The sequence below is a fragment of the Lytechinus variegatus genome, chromosome 19 (genome assembly GCF_018143015.1).
Source record: "Lytechinus variegatus isolate NC3 chromosome 19, Lvar_3.0, whole genome shotgun sequence".
In the NCBI taxonomy this organism is placed as follows: Eukaryota; Metazoa; Echinodermata; class Echinoidea; order Temnopleuroida; family Toxopneustidae; genus Lytechinus; species Lytechinus variegatus.
The window spans coordinates 1,257,439-1,276,634 of record NC_054758.1 but is presented as its reverse complement, the minus strand read 5'-3'; the positions used below and the strand labels follow the sequence as shown (position 1 = coordinate 1,276,634).

Below are 19,196 nucleotides of genomic sequence, written 5' to 3'. Positions count from 1 at the left end.
TAGAGCTTGGCTGAATTTCAGTCGTCGACGTATATCGCACAGAGACAACAACTCTGTCCTTGTTGTGACTTTCACGAAGTGACTTTCACAATCACCTATCTATTTTTTATTCGTTGGACTCTATCCACGCGATAAAATAGTTTCATAAACTGACTGAGTCATAAAGATAAAACGGAAATGTGGGCAAAAATCCGGGTAGCAGGGCAAACCAGGCCAGGGAAGCTGAAATGGCGTGTATACGGGAATGAATATCAACCCTGACAAAAAAATTAATTGCAAAATTGTAGAAAAAATAGTGAAAAATATTAGTGGGCGCGTCGTGGTCTAGTGGTTCTGACACGTGCCTGTCAAACAGAGGGTCGTGGGTTCGAATTCTAATCATGCGATGCCCATGGCGTGTTTTCTTTCAGCAAGAAATTTATCCACGCTGTGCTGCACTCGACCCAGGTGAGATGAATGGGTACCCGGTAGGATTAATTCGAACCTTGAATGCTTGAGCGCCTAGGCAGCCCAGCTAAAGCCGGGTTAATATTAATAGTAGGGCCCGCTTGGAGAACAGTTTTCGGAACTGAAGTGGCACCCTGGGTAAATAAATCGCTGTTATTATTATTATTATTATTGTTGTTGTTGTTATTTTTATTATTATTATTATTATTATTACAAAAAATTATTGGCGAAGGTTTGAGGAGAATCTATCAGGGAATAAAAAAAAGTTATTAGAATTTTCATTGTAAAAGGCGCGCACACTATCTATACGCAAAAACACTTTTTAATAATTTACTAGTATTCAACTTTGTCAATAAACCTTACAAGAGTTGTTTACTCAAACATGCTAAATTTGTCAAACTTTGTCCTCGTTTAAACATTCTATTTTTCTTTATAGGCATGCTCAGTTATACTTAATTTATTGAGAAGTATTGAATGTCAAAATTTGTTGTTTACGATTTAATACACTTAATTGTTAAAAACAGTTTGAACCACTTCTGTAGATTCATATTATAAAACAGTTGTTTATTATTTAAAAAATAAACAGCGTTTTTTCTGTACATCCATAGTTCACGTGACACGACTCATTCCCCTCTGTGTTTTTTCTGCTTTCTCTTTCTTCTTCCAATTTTTATTTTCTTCTTCTTTATATTTCTCCTTTTTTCACTTCTTAAAAAAATCCCACAGCCTTCCAGCATATAGCTCTCTGTATCTTCATCCCTGTTAGAGTAAAAGTGCTTAAAATTAAACCAATTAATTATGAATTAAGTTATTTGGACGCCGGGTTTGGACGATCATTGATTCACTCGTAAAAGACTGGATTTTAAATACTATTACCAAAAAAACTCAAGGTTTTCCCATGGGCACCGATGGAGATACACGAAGATATGGCACAAACAAAAGTGTGCTCATCAGCTATAAAGAGCGCCATCTACGAAATAAGTCAACACAAGCCAAAATATAAATTCACACCACTGATTTTTTACACTGATCTCTCCAGTGATTTTTTATAGAGATCAGTGATTCACACTCGGAAATATAATTCAATCCCCAAAGATGTCCAATTATACATCAAATTAAAGTGCAGAAAATGAAAAAAAATTACACGGTTGTTACTTTATTTATCAAGGAGGTCGATGAGAGTCAGTTAATTGATAGTTAAGAGTTCTTTCTCTGAATACTTCGAACACTGAAATGCAAAATTAAAGTTGTTAAACACAACACGTGACTGGTGAGTGAGTGAAGATGTCATACAATTATTGTTTTTAAAAAAGACAATCATTTCTTATTATACATCAAACTTCGTAGATTTTTTTAGTAATACATTTGATTTGATTTTATAATGGTTATGATATTTTGCTTACATATTATACTCTATTTTGATTTACTTATGTATTAATATCATATACTGTACATGCCTCAATTTGTTTTGTCTGTATGAATGTTCATTGCTACTATTTTGACCATATTATTTTGTTCTTTTGAAAATTTTGATTTGATTTGATTTATTGTTTTCTACTGCATCCATAACATTCGTATAATACATTTTTCGTAACATAATAAACATAATAGGTTAGCATTTTTGGCATGAATCATAAATAAAGAGTACTAAAAAGATAATTCTAGACAAAAAAATGATTAACTAAATGATATTCACAATTTGCAGGAGGATTGTCATCATAAGCAGATTGCTTGAAAAAATGAAAATAAATAAATTGAAAATTGAAATTGATTTGGGTGTGTGTTGCCATGAAGATGAGATATAAGCTGAGTGGTTGATTATCCCCTTTAGTTTTATCGTCATGTGGAAGAAAAAACTTTTTATTGTTTTAGAGTATCAAAATTCGGTTACATGATAGCCTATGGGAACCGAAATGGGCATTTTCCAAATTTCCAAAGTGCCAAAATGGATGGTTGATGAAGCGTGTAGGTGTCACGCGCGTAAAACATCCCCATAGACTTATGCATGTTGTGTGTTAAAATGGCACTTTTGGAAAATTAATAAAAAATAAATGTGAAATTAGAGGGTGGAATGGTTACTACCATTGGATAGGATATATATCTGGCATTCCAATATTTGACCAGGAAAGGGTACCGTAGCCAGCTAATTTTAAAAATAAATCGCCATTTATGAAGATAACTATGAATGGATCAAATTCATCGACTGAAACAGTAAAATAGCCCTAATTAGTCCGCCAGTCAAAAAAATAGTTCCAAGTCACTTTTTTATCTTCCCAATTTGGGCGAAGGAAGTTCATTAGTTATATACCATTTCTAGAATCAGTGTTAGATTTTGAATCATATTCATACAGTTTTGTCAGTCAGCAACATCAAATTGAAAAAAAAAATATCGAATGGGTTGGGTCGAATGAATATCTTGAGCCCTCCTGATTTATTAGGCTCATGGCACCTGTAGATAGAGTACCTACAGCATATTGAAGAGCGCCATCATAATAATATTGGGCTATATCGACACTGTCTATATTTCCTCGGTCAAAGCCTTACTCATGCACGAGATACTAAAAAAATGAATTGATACCATTATGGGCATCAATGATATCTTGTGTAAATATTTTTACAATCAAAGGGATTATGCGTATCGCTTACAAAGAAACTCAATCAATTTGAGAAAAATTGACTTAAGTTATGCTTTTTAGTTTTGATTTTTATCATGAAAGTTTGGGGGGAGGCGATGATATTATTTTTTTAAAGTCAATCCGTTGAATTAAGGAATTTGTATTTGATCTAAATTTATTTGTATTGAATTGAATGGAAGTGAAATAAGGCATTGAATTGAATATAAAATGAAAACTGATATCGGTATTTCATAACACTCTTTACGCAGATTCGATTGTGTGGTATTGAGAGCAAAAACAAAAAAATACCAAACAATTTCATCATGATAAATAAAAAAAACTCAAATCATTATGAATCAAAAGAAACTTAAATACAATAGACCACATATTGAATGTTTTCAATGTTTTGAGGTTGTATCTATGTTAATTATGTATGATATTCGATCAACAGTTGGCGAGCATTTCTGTCGTTATGGAAACAGAAAACAAATTAAACATGTGTAAAGGTGATTTAATCAATTTCCATCTATACAACTACTCCCCTCCCATTCTTTGTGGCCCGTATTCTATAAAGTCGGGTTTCACATAAACTCAGGTTTAAAGTTGTGATTTAAATTCAAATCTTTGATTATATCTAAATCCAAAAGGTATAGATCTAAATCTAATATTCGGCTGGTCACTAACTACAGCCAATCTGGATTTATTTTATATCCTCAGAATTTAGAGAGTAGCATGACGTTTAATATGCTATATCTCTCTTGTGGCGTTTCAACACTGTAAAAACTGTGGTGTTAAAACTGACACCAATTGGTGTTGATAGAGGACCACACCCTGAGGTGTTAATTACACCCTAAAGATTGAACATATACACCAAAGAGTGTAAATGTAAGAACCAAAGGTGTTGTAATAACACCTATAGGTGTAAAACTAACACCACCAATTTAACACCGTTGTAAAATATGTGGTCCTCTATGTACACCGGTTAACACCACAGTTTGTGCTGTGAAGAAACTTTCTATCCGCAATCGGAAGTATATATTTTAGTCACAAAATCAATTATTCGTCCCTTTTTTTAATCTGCTTATAATGACAATCCTTTTCCTGCAAACTGTAATTTTTTACAGGACCAATTTGACTGAACCACATAATATTAAACAATGCTAATACCACACACTCTCTCTCTCTCCCCCCCCCCCTCTCCATCTTTTCTCTGCGTGTTCCCTTACCCCCCCCCCTCTCGGGGCTACCCTCCCCTCTTCTCTCTCTCTCTCTCTATTGCTTTTTTTTAATTAATTCAATATACCGCGCTATATATCCCAGGATCACATCAAGCATGTTATACCTTTTAAAGACGCGGCATAATGTTTATTATAATCATATTTAATCAATTAAAGGTATTGTTTAACTTTGTGAGCAGCCGATTTGAAAAATAATCAAACCAAGATGAAACATGTGTACAAGTGCATGTATTAGAACTAATAAACCCTGAAAACAACCATTGTTGAGAATGAAAAGCTAAAACTACAAGGCAAACCCCGATTTTGTAAATAAGCGTCTTATAGACGCCTAAATAGTACACATAACTGTTTGGGATAAAATTAATGGTGTTTCCGGTCGCTTTATATTTCAATTTTTGAAGCACTAAATAATGATTTTCGAACGCTTCATTTTTGTAACATATCACAGACACAGGTGACAAGTGTGACCTTCTAGCTCAGATTTTTTTAAAATCAAACCAATGTTAACCAATCACTTTAAATTTCCCTTTAGTATATATGCTTTTGTTGCCGTTAATGGGCCATGTAAAATCATTCAACCTACAAGGTGATGCTATTTTCCGTGAATTATTTATAATGTGACATAGTAGGTAGTATTAATTTAGACATGTAGGGTATAGTGCACATCCATGCAGCTTCAACTTTTGATGATTAAAGCCTGTGTATAGCTTTGGTAAAGGGTCAATAATGTGATTGATAATCGAATATAATCTAATATGACAGTCTTACTGAAGCGTAGAGACCGTTAGATATTTTTCCAACTGTACTTCTCTGAGAAAATTTCAAATATTCAAATCTTGGATATATAGCGCCCTCTCTCGGCGATGCTTGTTTTAAATTAAAAAATGGGCATTCAAGCACTTATCTTATAAATTCAGTGATTAGATATCCAAAAGTTAGAGACAAAGAACATATCTTGAAAGTTTCAGCCCATTCCATGATTTGGAATAGGATTTAATTGAAATACAAAAACACACCGATATTTTAATTTGATCGGGTGAACCGATAAAGTTAAATTTCCATGTAAAATCGCAAAATTTATCTTGTAAAACACATTTTCATTTCATATCCTCCACATCATAACTGTTATAGCATGTAGGGCATATCCCTTCATATTAGCTAGCAACGAATTGGAATAGTGAGAGGTGCATTTTGGTGGATTTACCAAAACTATACACAAGCTTTAAGGTGCTCCTATAATTACTCTGCACTGTAAAAACTGAGGTGTTAAAACTGACACCAATTGGTGTTAATATCATGACCACATCCTAAGGTGTTAAAATTATTCCCTAGAGGTTAAACATAGCACCAAAGAGTGTAAATGTAACAACAAAAGGTGTTGTAATAACACCTACAGGTGTAAAAATAACACCAGCAATTTAACACCGGTGTAACTGTGGTCCTCTATGTACACCGGCTAACACCACATTTTTTCTGTGTGGCTATAAGCCACTCTACTGCGTGTGGTGCTCATAGCTTTTTGAGGAAATTACTCCAACCTGCCTGTGGCCATTTACCTCACCTGGGTTGGGTACAATATATTGTGGATCAATAAATTTCTTGCTGAAGGAAATTGCCCCCATGGCTAGGATTTGAACCCAGACCCCTGATTTAAAGACGAATCCACTGGGCCACAATACTCCACATTGCGCAGTTTATCAAATTTGTCGGTTAAACTGAATACAGTTCCCATGCACATGTCGCGACCCTCGCCACGATTGAAACGGTGATCTTAATCGTGGAGTAATCGTAGCGATCGTATCAGACCGTTTCAGGTCAGGTCACCTTCTTTACGGATCGTACGACAGTGGTATTACCTCCTTCCCATTGTCGTGCGATCACATACGAACACTGCGATTGGCCTTTCGTATAACCGATCTGGAAATTGTTGAACCATTCATAAAATTTCTATGATCAATACGATTGCCACGACTGATCTCATACGTTCACTGCGATTACTCCACGATTAATAAAGACCACAGTTTTAATCGCAGTGCAAATGGTGACAGTGGGAACTACGAGGTATAATGTCGTTGTGCACCTATATCAAATTAAGTACTCTGATGTCGTCTGCTTGTCAGTAATGATTTTACTGAGCTTGGCATTATCACCACGTATCTAAAGGAGTGTTGCAAGATTTTTTTTTGCTATGAACTGCATATATTCTGTAGCAATATACATGTACTCCAGCAGGAGCTAGTTGTCAGGCACTCCTTGTGGCGGAACCAGATAAAAATCAATCAACCAACCAATCAATCAAAAAGTCAGTCAGTCAGTCAATCAATCAATCAATCAACCAGTCAATCAATCAATCAGTCAATCAATCAATCAATCAACCAACCAATCAATCAAAAAGTCAGTCAGTCAGTCAATCAATCAATCAATCAGTCAATCAATCAATCAATCAATCAATCAGTCAGTCAGTCAATCAATCAATCTACCAATCAATCAGTCAATCAATCAATCAGGCAGTCAGTCAGTCAATCAATCAATCAATCAGTCAGTCATTCAGGCAGTCAGTCAGTCAATCAATCAATCTATCTATCAATCTATCAATCAATCTACCAATTAATCAATCAATCAATAAATCACATATTTGCAATTTATTGCATGACATATGATTTATTAAGGGACTGAAAATAAATTTGCTATTTATCGCAAGTTTATCCGATTCCTATAGTATTAACTCCTCTTTGACCTAAACTATGATTTTGGGATATATCTACTTGGAAAATTAGATTAACCATTTGTAAGCCACGGTCACAATCATTTTGTGCAATTGTACTTATTGTGTATACAATCGTTATCAATCATTTTCTGTTTCATTCTGGGGGCCGTTTCATAAAGCTGTTCGTAAGTGAAGAGCGACTTAATGAACGACAGGTGAACCTTTCTTACGCGGTAAACCATCGCCAATGAATATACCATTTACCAAAAGAAACGACACCAGTCGTTCTTAAAGTCGCTCTTAACTCACGAACGGCTTTATGATACCCACCTGGTATATACGCTGATAATTTTATCAATGCTGACAAGTTTCATTACCCATAGATACAACAAGTGTTAACCGGTGTACATAGAGGACCACACCAGTTATTTTACACCGGTGTTAAATTGGTGGTGTTGGTTTTACACCTATAGGTGTTATTACAACACCTTTGGTTGTTACAATTACACTCTTTGGTGTCATGTTCAATCTCTCGGGTGTAATTTTAACACCTCAGGCTGTGGTACTCTATTAACACCAATTGGTGTCAGTCGTAACACTACAGTTTTTACAGTGTTAATGTATTCAAGGGTGGGGCTCCGAATTCCTTATTGGGTTTAAACCAAGCGGTCAATAATTTTTTTTGTGAGAACGAGATATAAAAGGTACTCCAAAATGATTCGTATTTGTGAACTTATGCCAATTATAACTTAAGACAGGCTCGTTATTAATTAGTCCATGGCCCAGGACATTTTATTCAACCGAAACCGGACAAAGCAATTGACCCCACCGCATACATGAATTTCATATAAAATGCGTGCCCTTTCCGTGAGAAACAAAAGATTATATTACAATTATCAAGTCCTTAGCAAAATCACAGAAGGCATATTGAACTTCATTGTCAGCTTAATAAATCATCGCTGGATTATCATGACGACACGAAGTGATCGGTTATTCATCAATCGCTCTTCTATTCGAAACTAATTCTGAATTCATTTCGGGTTTTTTTTGTAATAAGCGTTTGGCCGAAACGTTTTAATATACCAGTAGGTTAATACACCGCAAAATGAAGTGATTGCAATTGCAATTATATCATGGAATGGCGCATCGTGGGGATGGAGGTTTGAGCTTCTAATATAATGACACCTGGAGCCCGTTGCAGAAAGAGTTGCGTTTAAACGCAAGCCCAAAAATCAATCGCAAGTCTAAAATGCGAGCTGTTGATTGGTTAAAAATCAAGTTGCGCCTAAATTTGTAGAGTTGCGATTGATTGCAACTCTTTCTGCAACGGGCACCTGAACCCCGTCTTACATAGAGTTACAATTGATCCAATCAATCGTAACTCTTTATGGAAATCCATTAGTGTCGTATTTTTTTCTGCAAGAAATTTGCACAATGTCCTTTTAACACAAAAAGAAGCCTACTGAATTGTCAAGGTAACGATGAAGCATGAGTGTGTGCATAATTACTAAAAAAAACATTTTTAACAAATTGGCATTTTATATGTTAACGCTGCTAGCTTTCAAATGGTTGTGATTGATCGGATCAATCGAAACTCATTATAAGACAGGGCCTGGGCTCTTTTACACGAAGATTTGCGATTGATCGTAATGCTGATTTTACAATGGATCGAATCGTCCATCACGCACAATCAAACGTACAAAGTGAACTGAATATCAATCGCTGGGCTTCGTGATAAGGGCACCAGGGGTCCGTTGCAGAAAGAGTTGCGTTTAAACGCAAGTCAAAAAATCAATCGCAAGTCCCAAATGCGCGCTGTTGATTGGTTGAAAATCAAGTTTCGCGTGATTTTTAGAGTTGCGATTGATTGCAACTCTTTCTGCAACGGGGCCCAGATTGCCTCGTGTGCAAACAGCTGTGTAATATATACATCATGATATTACCTGATATTACCATGAGTTTTTTACTTCCCTGGTAGTGGCATTCCCACCAACTGCGGTATAGGCTTACATGTATATGAGAGTCATGAAACAAACGATTCGGCCTGAAACATTGAGAACGTCTACAAATTTTACTCAGAATCAAAGTTTTATTTTCGACACTCATGATGATAGTATATATTCTGATTTAGCATAATAAGATCTGTGTATGTCATTATTACGCTCTAGCTCTTGCAACTACGATCTCATCAGGAATATCTCTGAAAGTTGTACTTGTCAAACCGTCCTATAATCGTCTTGTCAAGGTAAGCCTATACGTTGAGAGACAAATTTTTTGTTTATAGACACTAAGAAATACATGTCAGGCTATCATCCTCAAGGACGTAGATCTAATCTTGGTGCAAAAATGATTTTTGTTTTCCTTATCATTTGCTCAATTGCACAATAAAAGATGCCACCTTTTCAAAATACTTGCCGTTAAAAAGGGTTCAAAGTTGTACCTTTGTAATATGACTGGCCTGTTTTATACTATAAGGGTGCAATGATGATGATGGTGGTGATGATGATGATGATGTTGATGATGATGATGTTGATGATGATGATGATGATGAGAATGATGATGATGGTGGTGATGATGATGATGATGGTGGTGATGATGATGGTGATGATGTTGATGATGATGATGATGAGAATGATGATGATGGTGGTGGTGATGATGATGATGAGGAGGAGGATGATGATGATGTTGGTGGTGATGATGATGATGACGATGATAATAATGATGATGATCATCATCATCATCATGATGATGATGATCATCATGATGATGATCATGATGATGATGATGATGATAATGGTGATGATCATGATGATGATGATCATAATGATCATGATCATGATGATGAAGATTATGATAGTGATAATAGCAATAATAATAATTATAATGTTAATAATAATAATGATAATGGAACTTTTCACCTTTAAAGGGTGATAATGCGTTAAGAAAGGTTCAAATTTTTACCTTTATTACAAGATTCATCTCTGCACCTATCAGAGTGCTTTATGTCGCTAACTGCACACTTAAAAACATAATTTCACTCATCAGCACCCCTTTGGGGGCTACTATTGTACGAACCCCTATAGGGTTCAAATTTGTACCCCTGTTTCTTAGTGTAATATTTAGAAGAAAAAAAATAATTTGATATTTGCCATATAGTTAAAAATTTAGAAGGGCTTTTTTCAGCATCTCCAGATTGAAGTACAAGAACAATTAGGCAGCCAATAACGATACTTTTAGGGCAATAAAACAAATAAGCCACGACAATATTGGATAAGAGTGGTGCCGCCCATGTTTCATTTTAAACCCATTTCCTTTACATTTGCGGTTATACAGCACTTTTTTAAGTCTGCATGGAAAATTATGATATGGCTGGCATTATAAAACAATTTTCGCAGACACCGATGACCGACCGGCATAATCTTTTCAAATTACCCTTAGACATATACCCCCTGCCCCTCTCCCTTGATTATCATCCATCGACTCCATCGGGTGACGTCACTTGATGATCGTGCCATGCTATTTTGTGGAGGCGCCATGGTCTAGTGGTTGAGACTCTTGTCTTGAAGAACGTGGGTTCGATTCCCACACACGGCGCGTTTTCCTTCAGCAAGAAATTCACCCACATTGTGCTGCACTCAACCCAGGTGAGGTAAATACGGCAGGGAGTAATTCCTCAAAAAGCTGTGAGCACCGGTATCGCCAGACTAGCTTAGCCGGGGTAATATAGGAGCGCCTTGAGTACATAACAACATGATCAAGGTGGATACGTGCGCTATATAAATCCTCTATGCATTATATTATTATTATCATTAGGTACCAGTATAATGCGATCAGATATCAAACCAAACGGTCAACCTTGAACTCCATGGTGAACAAAGAAAGAAATCCTCAAGATCAAGTGGACATTGAAATTTTGTAAACTATGCACATAAATACATGGCACATTTTGTACTACCGTGTTAACCATGTAAGCATGTTTAAGTACGTGCGATAAGGAAACGTATGGTGAGAAATATATATTTAAGAAACGCAATTTCATCTCCCGCTTTATCTACTCTTCTTCTTTAAAATCTCGAAGCATTTTAAAGATAATGTAAATGATTTGGCTTTAAAGGGGAATCCAACCCAAATAAAAACTTGTTTTTATAAGAAAAAGAAAAATCAGACAAGTTGATAGGTGAAAGTTTGAACAATATTGGACAAATAACAAGAAAGTTATGAATTTTTTAAAGTTGTAAATATTGGTAATCACTATACCCATGGAGACTTCAAATTGGCCGCTTTACTTACCCAGTTGCCAATTTGAAATCTACATGGTATTAGTGATCTCAATTTTAAAGCAGCTATAACTTTCTTATTGCTTGTTCGAATTCTTTCAAACTTTCACCATTCTGTTTAATTCATTTTTCTCCTTCCCAACACAACATTCTATGGCCAAGGCTGGATTCCCCTTTAAATGTCCAATGTCCGTAGAAAATAATCATATTCGTTGTTTATCTGGTAGTATTTATTATTGATGCATTAAAACACTGGCGTACAAATGGGGGGGGGGGCTTGGTTATTGAAAATGCCGAATATTTTCCTCGCTCGCTCGTAACTTTTTATAAAATTTACCCTATACGTCATATCTAGCCCCCTCAAAGATTTTTGTTCATTACGCCACTACATAAATGTAATTGTATTGGTATTAATGCGTGTAGATATATCGAATGTTATTTTATATTTACAAAAGAAGCTTCTCACTTTCCATGAGAAAAAATGAACAGTAATGAAACTGATATTATACTGACGTTCAGGAAAAAGACTATGTACCTTTGTTTGGTTGGGTTAGTTTTGCAGTTTTTATTTCCGCATTGAAAATTAAACTGAGTAACACGCATTGCAAGCGATACAAGTGAACAAAAATTATTATGATAATCATTATTATTACTGCTTTATACTGATTCCAATGACGTATTTTTATATTTCGTAGTTTTCAATCTCTGGACCCCTATTTTTCTTCTCTAAGTTCTAAATGCTAATCAAATTATATATTTTTTCTTTCTTCTACTAACACTATATACTCACATCCGGTACCTGATACGTGCTCAACTTAATAGATTATAATTATTATTATTATTTGAATTATCATTGTAAAGCATAATCATTATTGTAAATGGACTTGATATTGTAAATTTGAATTTTATATATTATTGTTAAATTGAATAAGTATTGTATATTATAATTGAAACCGTCCTTATTGTCTGTGCAAATTATATATTTGTCTTTTTTATTGTGAATTCAACGGCAATTTAGCCTTTGGACCTCAAAATTGAATAGAACATATATTGAATCTTGAATCATTTTGTTAAGATGTCAGTGGATTGAAGAGAAGGGTGAAATATGATGTTGTTTTAGGATTTTTTTGGGGTAAAAGTCTATCACATTATTGGATTTGTGTAATAATAAATTTCGATTTTATTTTTTTTGGGGTGGGGCTCGCTCGCAACTTTTTACCCCCCCCCCCCCCCCCCCCCCGATACGCCGTATTTTGCCCCTCAAATTTTTTGTCTCATTACGCCACTCACTCAATTCAACAATATTACTTATTATTCTAACCAACCCCCAATAGTTTTTTTTTTACCATATCCCATGATATTCCCATAATTCAACAATACGCACCCTTATTGTAATGATAAATTGAATCACTATTAACCTTTCAAAGATGAAATAGTTAATTATAACAACCTCTTTAAAATGAAGGCTGTATTAGGCGAGGTATCAATATATCGATGTTTAGTAAGGTGTAAGGGTTTTTTTTCTCTCGAACAAACAGAAACATTTGGACTGTCAATATAGAAACTACGCACAGCTGTTATAATATCGAAAGTATGTCTTGAATTTGCAAAGTGGCTTCCCTCTGGTTATAGATGAATGAAACTACTTTGTGAATTCTGAGGCCCGTTGCAGAAAGAGTTGCAATCAATCGCAACTCTAAAAATCATCCGTAACTTGATTTTCAACCAATTAAACAGCGCGCATTTGGGACTTGCGATTGATATTTTGACTTGCGTTTAAACGCAACTCTTTCTGCAACGGACCCCTGGACTTACCTTGCGCAATTTACCGTTTTTGTATTCATTCCTGACATTATTCCTGTAAAACTATTACTAAAGTTCACGCTCAAGTTGAAACGTCAGTCTTAAAATCATCACCCTCATCATCATCACCATAAACACCATCATCGTCATCATCATCATTATCATCATCAACATCGTCATCACCATCATCATTATCATCATCATCGTCATCATCATCATGATCATTATCATCATCATCATCACCACCACCACGACTATCATCACCATCATCGTTCATACCACCATCTACACCTCTATTATTTTTATTTTCCTCCATTTCATAATTCAAGCGATCTACCTCAATCAATTTCCAATCGAATCAAGGATAGTTCCCTACCAATATCGATTTTATCATCATCATGACGCTTTCCTTCTAAATATTAATAGCATGTATGCAACTATTTATCTAATGACGCAAGCAACATCCATTGTTGCCGTCTAAACAGAAATTAGTACGCTTAATAATCGGCGCGTGTTTTGCAGCAGAGGGTTTTGAATAACTACAAACTACGGCGATATAACTGATTAATTGTGGCCACGATAAACATAATACAACTCTTAATTATTGATGTTGGTACGCTTGAAGCTTGACCTAACAGACAACTAATCTCTTTCATGTTTCTCGTTTTCATTATTAGGTCAAGAACGGTGTGCTGCCTGAAACCAAACCATCACATCATAACCGTTGACACGTTTGAAAGAAATAGTAACAAAAACATTGGTTCTACCCGCATTTATACTGAACTCAATCAACTCGACCTTGCTATTGTTTGCACTGAAGGTGCAGAAGACGGAAGCTATTTGAATTTCAAATTGAATTTCATTGTGAATCTTGGGAATTTGTGTCAGAACACAGGACAAAGCCGGGGCCTCATCCATGTACATGTAATTAATCACACAATGAGATCATGATGAACCTGTGATACGAATGTGAGTAAGGGATATTCTCGAAGAACAGTATTCACCTCTGACAGACAGCGTTCATTGATCTTGATGATGAGCCAACTATAATTTTTATGTAGGCCCTCACGGTAAGTCACGGAACCTGTAGGACGGGATGTCTTCTAAGGTCATCAAAGGACAGTATTCTCCAGTGCCTCACTGATCTTGATGGTAGGCTTACTGAATAGATTCAATAAGTTACAGTCAAATGGAACATGACGAAGTGACACAAGGGATATCTTCGAAGAATATCAAAGAACAGTATTCACCCCGCATAGCTAGATGTCACTTATCTTGATAACATCATGTAGCTACTCTTTTCTAAATTCACGGTGACATTACAGTTTTATCGATCTTTTGGAATGGAACATGACTGCGAGAAACGATTTGTAATTTCAGCATCAAATACAACGTATTTATAATTCATAGTCATCGACATTGTGGTAGCATGGTCTTAGAAATTGAACATTGGACAAACATAACCCTTTAAAAATATATAATTTATCACACGGAAGAAGCGATATTTATCAAACGAAATACTTCATGAACGTTCTCTTAACAAGACAGCGGTGGAGTCATAGCCATGGTGAGAGAGGCAGGGTTTCCATTTTCGTTTTAAAATCAGCAAATCTTTCTCTCTTTGTTTTCTTTGTAAACAAAGTTAACGGCAACCGCGACAATGGAGAGTATAAATAATGACGAGCATGTTACGAACATGTCACGTGACATCCCAGATATGACGATGGCCTCATCGCATATCGTGATCCTTCTCGTGGCATTCGTACCGCTATCGCTCTGTATCGTAATCGGCAACCTCTTAGTCATGGCAGCGGTATATCGAGAGAATCGCTTGCACACACCTACAAACTTTATCCTCGCAAGTCTGGCAGTGTCTGACTTTGTCCAAGGGGCGTTGACCATTCCTTCTGAGTTGTATACTGACGCAGAAACACATACGATGGACTGTTTCAAAATGACTTACATGTTAGCGCCATCTTATTTCATGAGCGGAGTTTCCCTGATGCATCAAATTATCGTAACCCTTGATCGATTGATCGCTGTAACTTGGCCACTACGTTACTGTGACTTTGTTACGAAACGTCGCGTTGCGATGACGATAGTATCGGTTTGGATCGGTGGATCATGCCCCGCATGTGCGTTTCTCTATGTGTGGATCACAAGCCTCGCCGACAGTATCGATCATCAGGTCGGGCAGTGTGGGGGCGGGGCTTATTTCAATACTCCCGCCATATTAAAGTTTGAGTTAGCCCTGGCCCTTCTGGTCTGCATAGGTCTATTAATGCTAACATCATTTAACTTGTACATATGGAGGGTTGCTGCTCGACAAGCCAGGCAAATCCGGGACCAGGCCAGAGGAATGAACGCAGCGCAGAAACAGAGACGTCTTGGAAACATACAAGCGACCAAGACCGTTCTTGGAATCGTCGGAACATTTGTCGTGTCGTGGACCCCCGTCACGATCTTTTTCTTCATTTCTCCACAAATCAATAACAATTTAACATATGAAGAACGTTTTATTATCAATCAACTAAGCTTCTTCTTCATTTGTGTGAACTCTGCCATCAACCCAATCATTTACGGATGGAAAAATAAAGAGTTTCGCTGGGGTCTTATTAAGCTCCTTTCTGCATTGAAACTCCCGTGCATTCGTGCAAAAAAGATGGTGCAGCAAAATATCGCAGAATCTACACGGGCCTCGTCAGTAGGCATGGTAGGTGTCGATATGTAGCGGTATATGGGCGACAATTCTCATGAGATTGTTAAAGAACTGAAAGAAAAAGACAAAGCGTAACTTTGGAAGAAAGAGAAACGAAAGGGATAATAGTCTCAGAAGAGAGGCACGTGTCGTGTAACCATTTACATTATTACACCTGTTATTAAAAAGAGGGAAAGAAATAAAAGGGGCGCCACCACTGGTCACATCTGCTCTAGGTTTAATAAAGCTGAAGCAAGTCAATATTTTACTGAAAGGTTCACACAGACATGACTGAGAAATGTTTGCACCCTAATAGAAACACTGGTAACACTTTGGGGTGTAATCTTGCACCCCTCAGTGGGAAAGGGTGCAACATATTCATCGTTTCTATGATTTTGCACCCAGAAAGCATTGGTGTGACTTTGAAAAAAATCTGAGCTAGAAGGTCACACTTGTCACCTGTGTCTGTGATATGTTACAAAAATGAAGCCCAGAAAAAAAATGCGTTCGAAAATGATTATTTAGTGCTTCAAAATTTGAAATATAAAGTGACCGGAAACGCCATCTTAATTTCATCCCATACACATATGTGTACTATTTAGGCGTCTATAAGACGCCTATTTACATAATCGGGGTTTGCCTTGTAGTTTTAGCTTTTCATTCTCAATAATGGTTGTTTTCAGGGTTTATTAGTTCTAATGCATGCACTTGTACACATGTTTCATCTTGGTTTGAGAATTTTTTAAATCGGCTGCTCACAAAGTTAAACAATACCTTTAAGGGTGCATGATAGATTACGTTTAAAAACGTTTGTTAAAATTTGAGCCTCCATGAAACTGATTTATATCTGCACCCCATGATTGTACCCTTAAAGGTGCATAAAAGAGCATAACTGGATGTGCTCATTGGTACCCCTTGGGGTCACATTTGGTCTACGGCGACCGTACGGCGAGTCGAAAACAGCCGTTTTATTCATTTTGATCCAAACCCCTATGTGTAGTTGATACAAAAAATGTTCAAACGGCTGTTTTCGACTCGCCGTACGGCCGCCGTAGACCAAATGTGACCATGGTATTACCAGCCACTAGGGTTCGAATCTGAACCCCCTATTTATAAGTGTGTTAATTGCATGGAATATATTGATCTTGCTTGTAATAATACTAAACTAATCATCATCATCATCGTCAAATTTGAAATTGTTTTTAAGTTTTCCTTCGAGTAATAAAGGACGAAAAAGGAAAGAAGCATTAAGCCTTTTACCCAAAGACTCGAATCAATCAAATTCATCTTACTATTATATAGGCCTTCATTGAAATTTAGAGTGAAAAATAGTGAAATTCTTAAATATGCATAGTTACTAATGTCACTAAATATTTTTCACAAGACCAAGCAAGGACTTAATTTCTTAAGTTCTTAAGCGCATTTCTACACCTTCTGTGGCGTTCAATATCACAAGTCATTGTTAGAAATAATTTAGATTACTGTTCTTGTAATGCACTATACCTCATTTTTACTGTTGAGTACTCATGTAATTTTACTGATTACAATTGCCAAGCATAGAGGCCGTATTCTGAAGTCAGGTTTAAGTAAGACCACGGTCTAACTCTGTGCTAAAATTATAGGGAGCCAAAATTCAAAAATTCTGTTTATATTGTACATTTCTTACGTTTACTTTTGTTTTCATTTTGTTTTCGTAATGAAGACAAATGCTTTCATTCCCAGACAATTACGAACAATTGGTGTGTCATGTGATTTAATAAATGTCACTTGTACTGTTAGGAATTTATGTTCCCATTGGCTCTCCATAGTTAAACCTCAACTTTAAACCAGGGTTTAATTTAAATCCGAGTTCAGAATACGGGCCTGAGTGCATTTACAGTGTGTATCAAATAAAAGTTTAAACTTTGAAAAAGCCCTGGGAATTAAAAAATATACATGTGGGTAATTTTTTCACATATAATCTTGGGTTTGGGTCTCATCTATCCAATGAAAGTAAAAGTTTTGACAGAATGTTACGCTTGAGTGAGCACTGTCCATTTTTGTAAAGCTCGCAGAAATCTGTTTTCGCAGAAATGCTCATTTTCATGCTGTGTCAAGGGGAAAGGGTGAAATCAAACTTACCCTGCGAAACATTTCTCTTACATTTCCCTTGCACTTTTAGTCACTTGAAATAAAACGGATACATTCAAGCATTTTGTAACAATTTTGCCACCCAAATTGAAATTTCAACACTTAGTAAGCACAACCTTTACCCTATTTGAGCCAGCTGGATCTGGGGGCATAACTGAATCTGAACAAAAGTTTACATCAGACATCTCCAGCAATTTTTCATTGATACTTGTTTCTCCACACTTTTCCCAAGCTTGACAATGATTAACAAAATAAAAATCAAGCCTAAGCCATTTCATGTAAATCACAGCTCAGTGTAAGCAAATATCGTCACGATGGCCTCGGTGTGTGGGGAGTGGTGTGGGGCGCAATGCACTCTTCGAAGTGTTTTGTGCAAGGAAACAAGTTACAAAAAGATAAAAGATATCCTCAAATCAATTTTACTAGCTAAATTCCACGTGTTCTTCATGATTAAGGTCTACTTTTATTCGCATAACTATTTCAAAGTTCTGCGCAAATCATTTTTCACTAACTTTTCAAAAGTAAGTGGTGCTCACTCAAGCGGAAATATTTTTCGACAATTATAACGTCATTTGCTTTATATAAATGGATCTGTACCAATGTTAAAATGTGGAAAAATCTTCACGATATTACAAATGCATAATTTTACAGGATTTTTTCTAAGTGTAAACTTTTTTTTATACGCACTGTATAATACGTACTGTCAATTATCAGTTCCTGAATAACATGACCCGTAATCTGAAGTCGGGTTTAACTTAAACTCAGGTTTAAAGTTGTGGTTTAAGTATGGGAAGCCAAAAGTATCAGAATTGTTATTAAGTTGTACGTTTCTTATATTGACTCTGCTCTTTCCTGATTCATCGATGGTGAAGACAATCATCTATTTATACTTCCTAGACAATTATGAATGATTTAAAAGCCAAATGAGGTGAAATATTATATCTCTACTGTTATTAATTTATGTAACGATTGGCCATCCATACTTAAGCCACAACTTTAAACCTGGGTTTAAGTTAAACCCGACTTCAGAATACGGGCCAATGTACCGTGTACCTTGTGTTTCCTCACTTCAAAAAACGTCCATTCGGAACCATGACTGGAAGATTATGCTGAAAATTATCTGAAATAAAAGGTCGAAAATTGGAAACTCACCACCACGACTCTCATTGGGTATTTTTTCACCTCGTATAAAGAAAGCTTGTCTTGTTCTACAAATGTATTTTATGTTATTGTATGATATCAAATAACTACTTAAACCCTATGTCCCTTCTTAAAGATAAA

General features: G+C 36.0%; 1 protein-coding gene across 1 annotated transcript; it reads left to right on the top strand.

Moving 5' to 3' along the window:
• Positions 1 to 8,986: 8,986 nt before the first annotated feature.
• On the top strand, positions 8,987 to 16,257 carry LOC121406036 (trace amine-associated receptor 5-like). Its single transcript, XM_041597040.1, has 2 exons — positions 8,987 to 9,252; positions 13,765 to 16,257. Exon 2 carries the CDS (start codon positions 14,748 to 14,750, stop codon positions 15,816 to 15,818), a length of 1,071 nt encoding a protein of 356 aa, XP_041452974.1. The 5' UTR covers positions 8,987 to 9,252; positions 13,765 to 14,747; the 3' UTR covers positions 15,819 to 16,257.
• Positions 16,258 to 19,196: the final 2,939 nt, after the last annotated feature.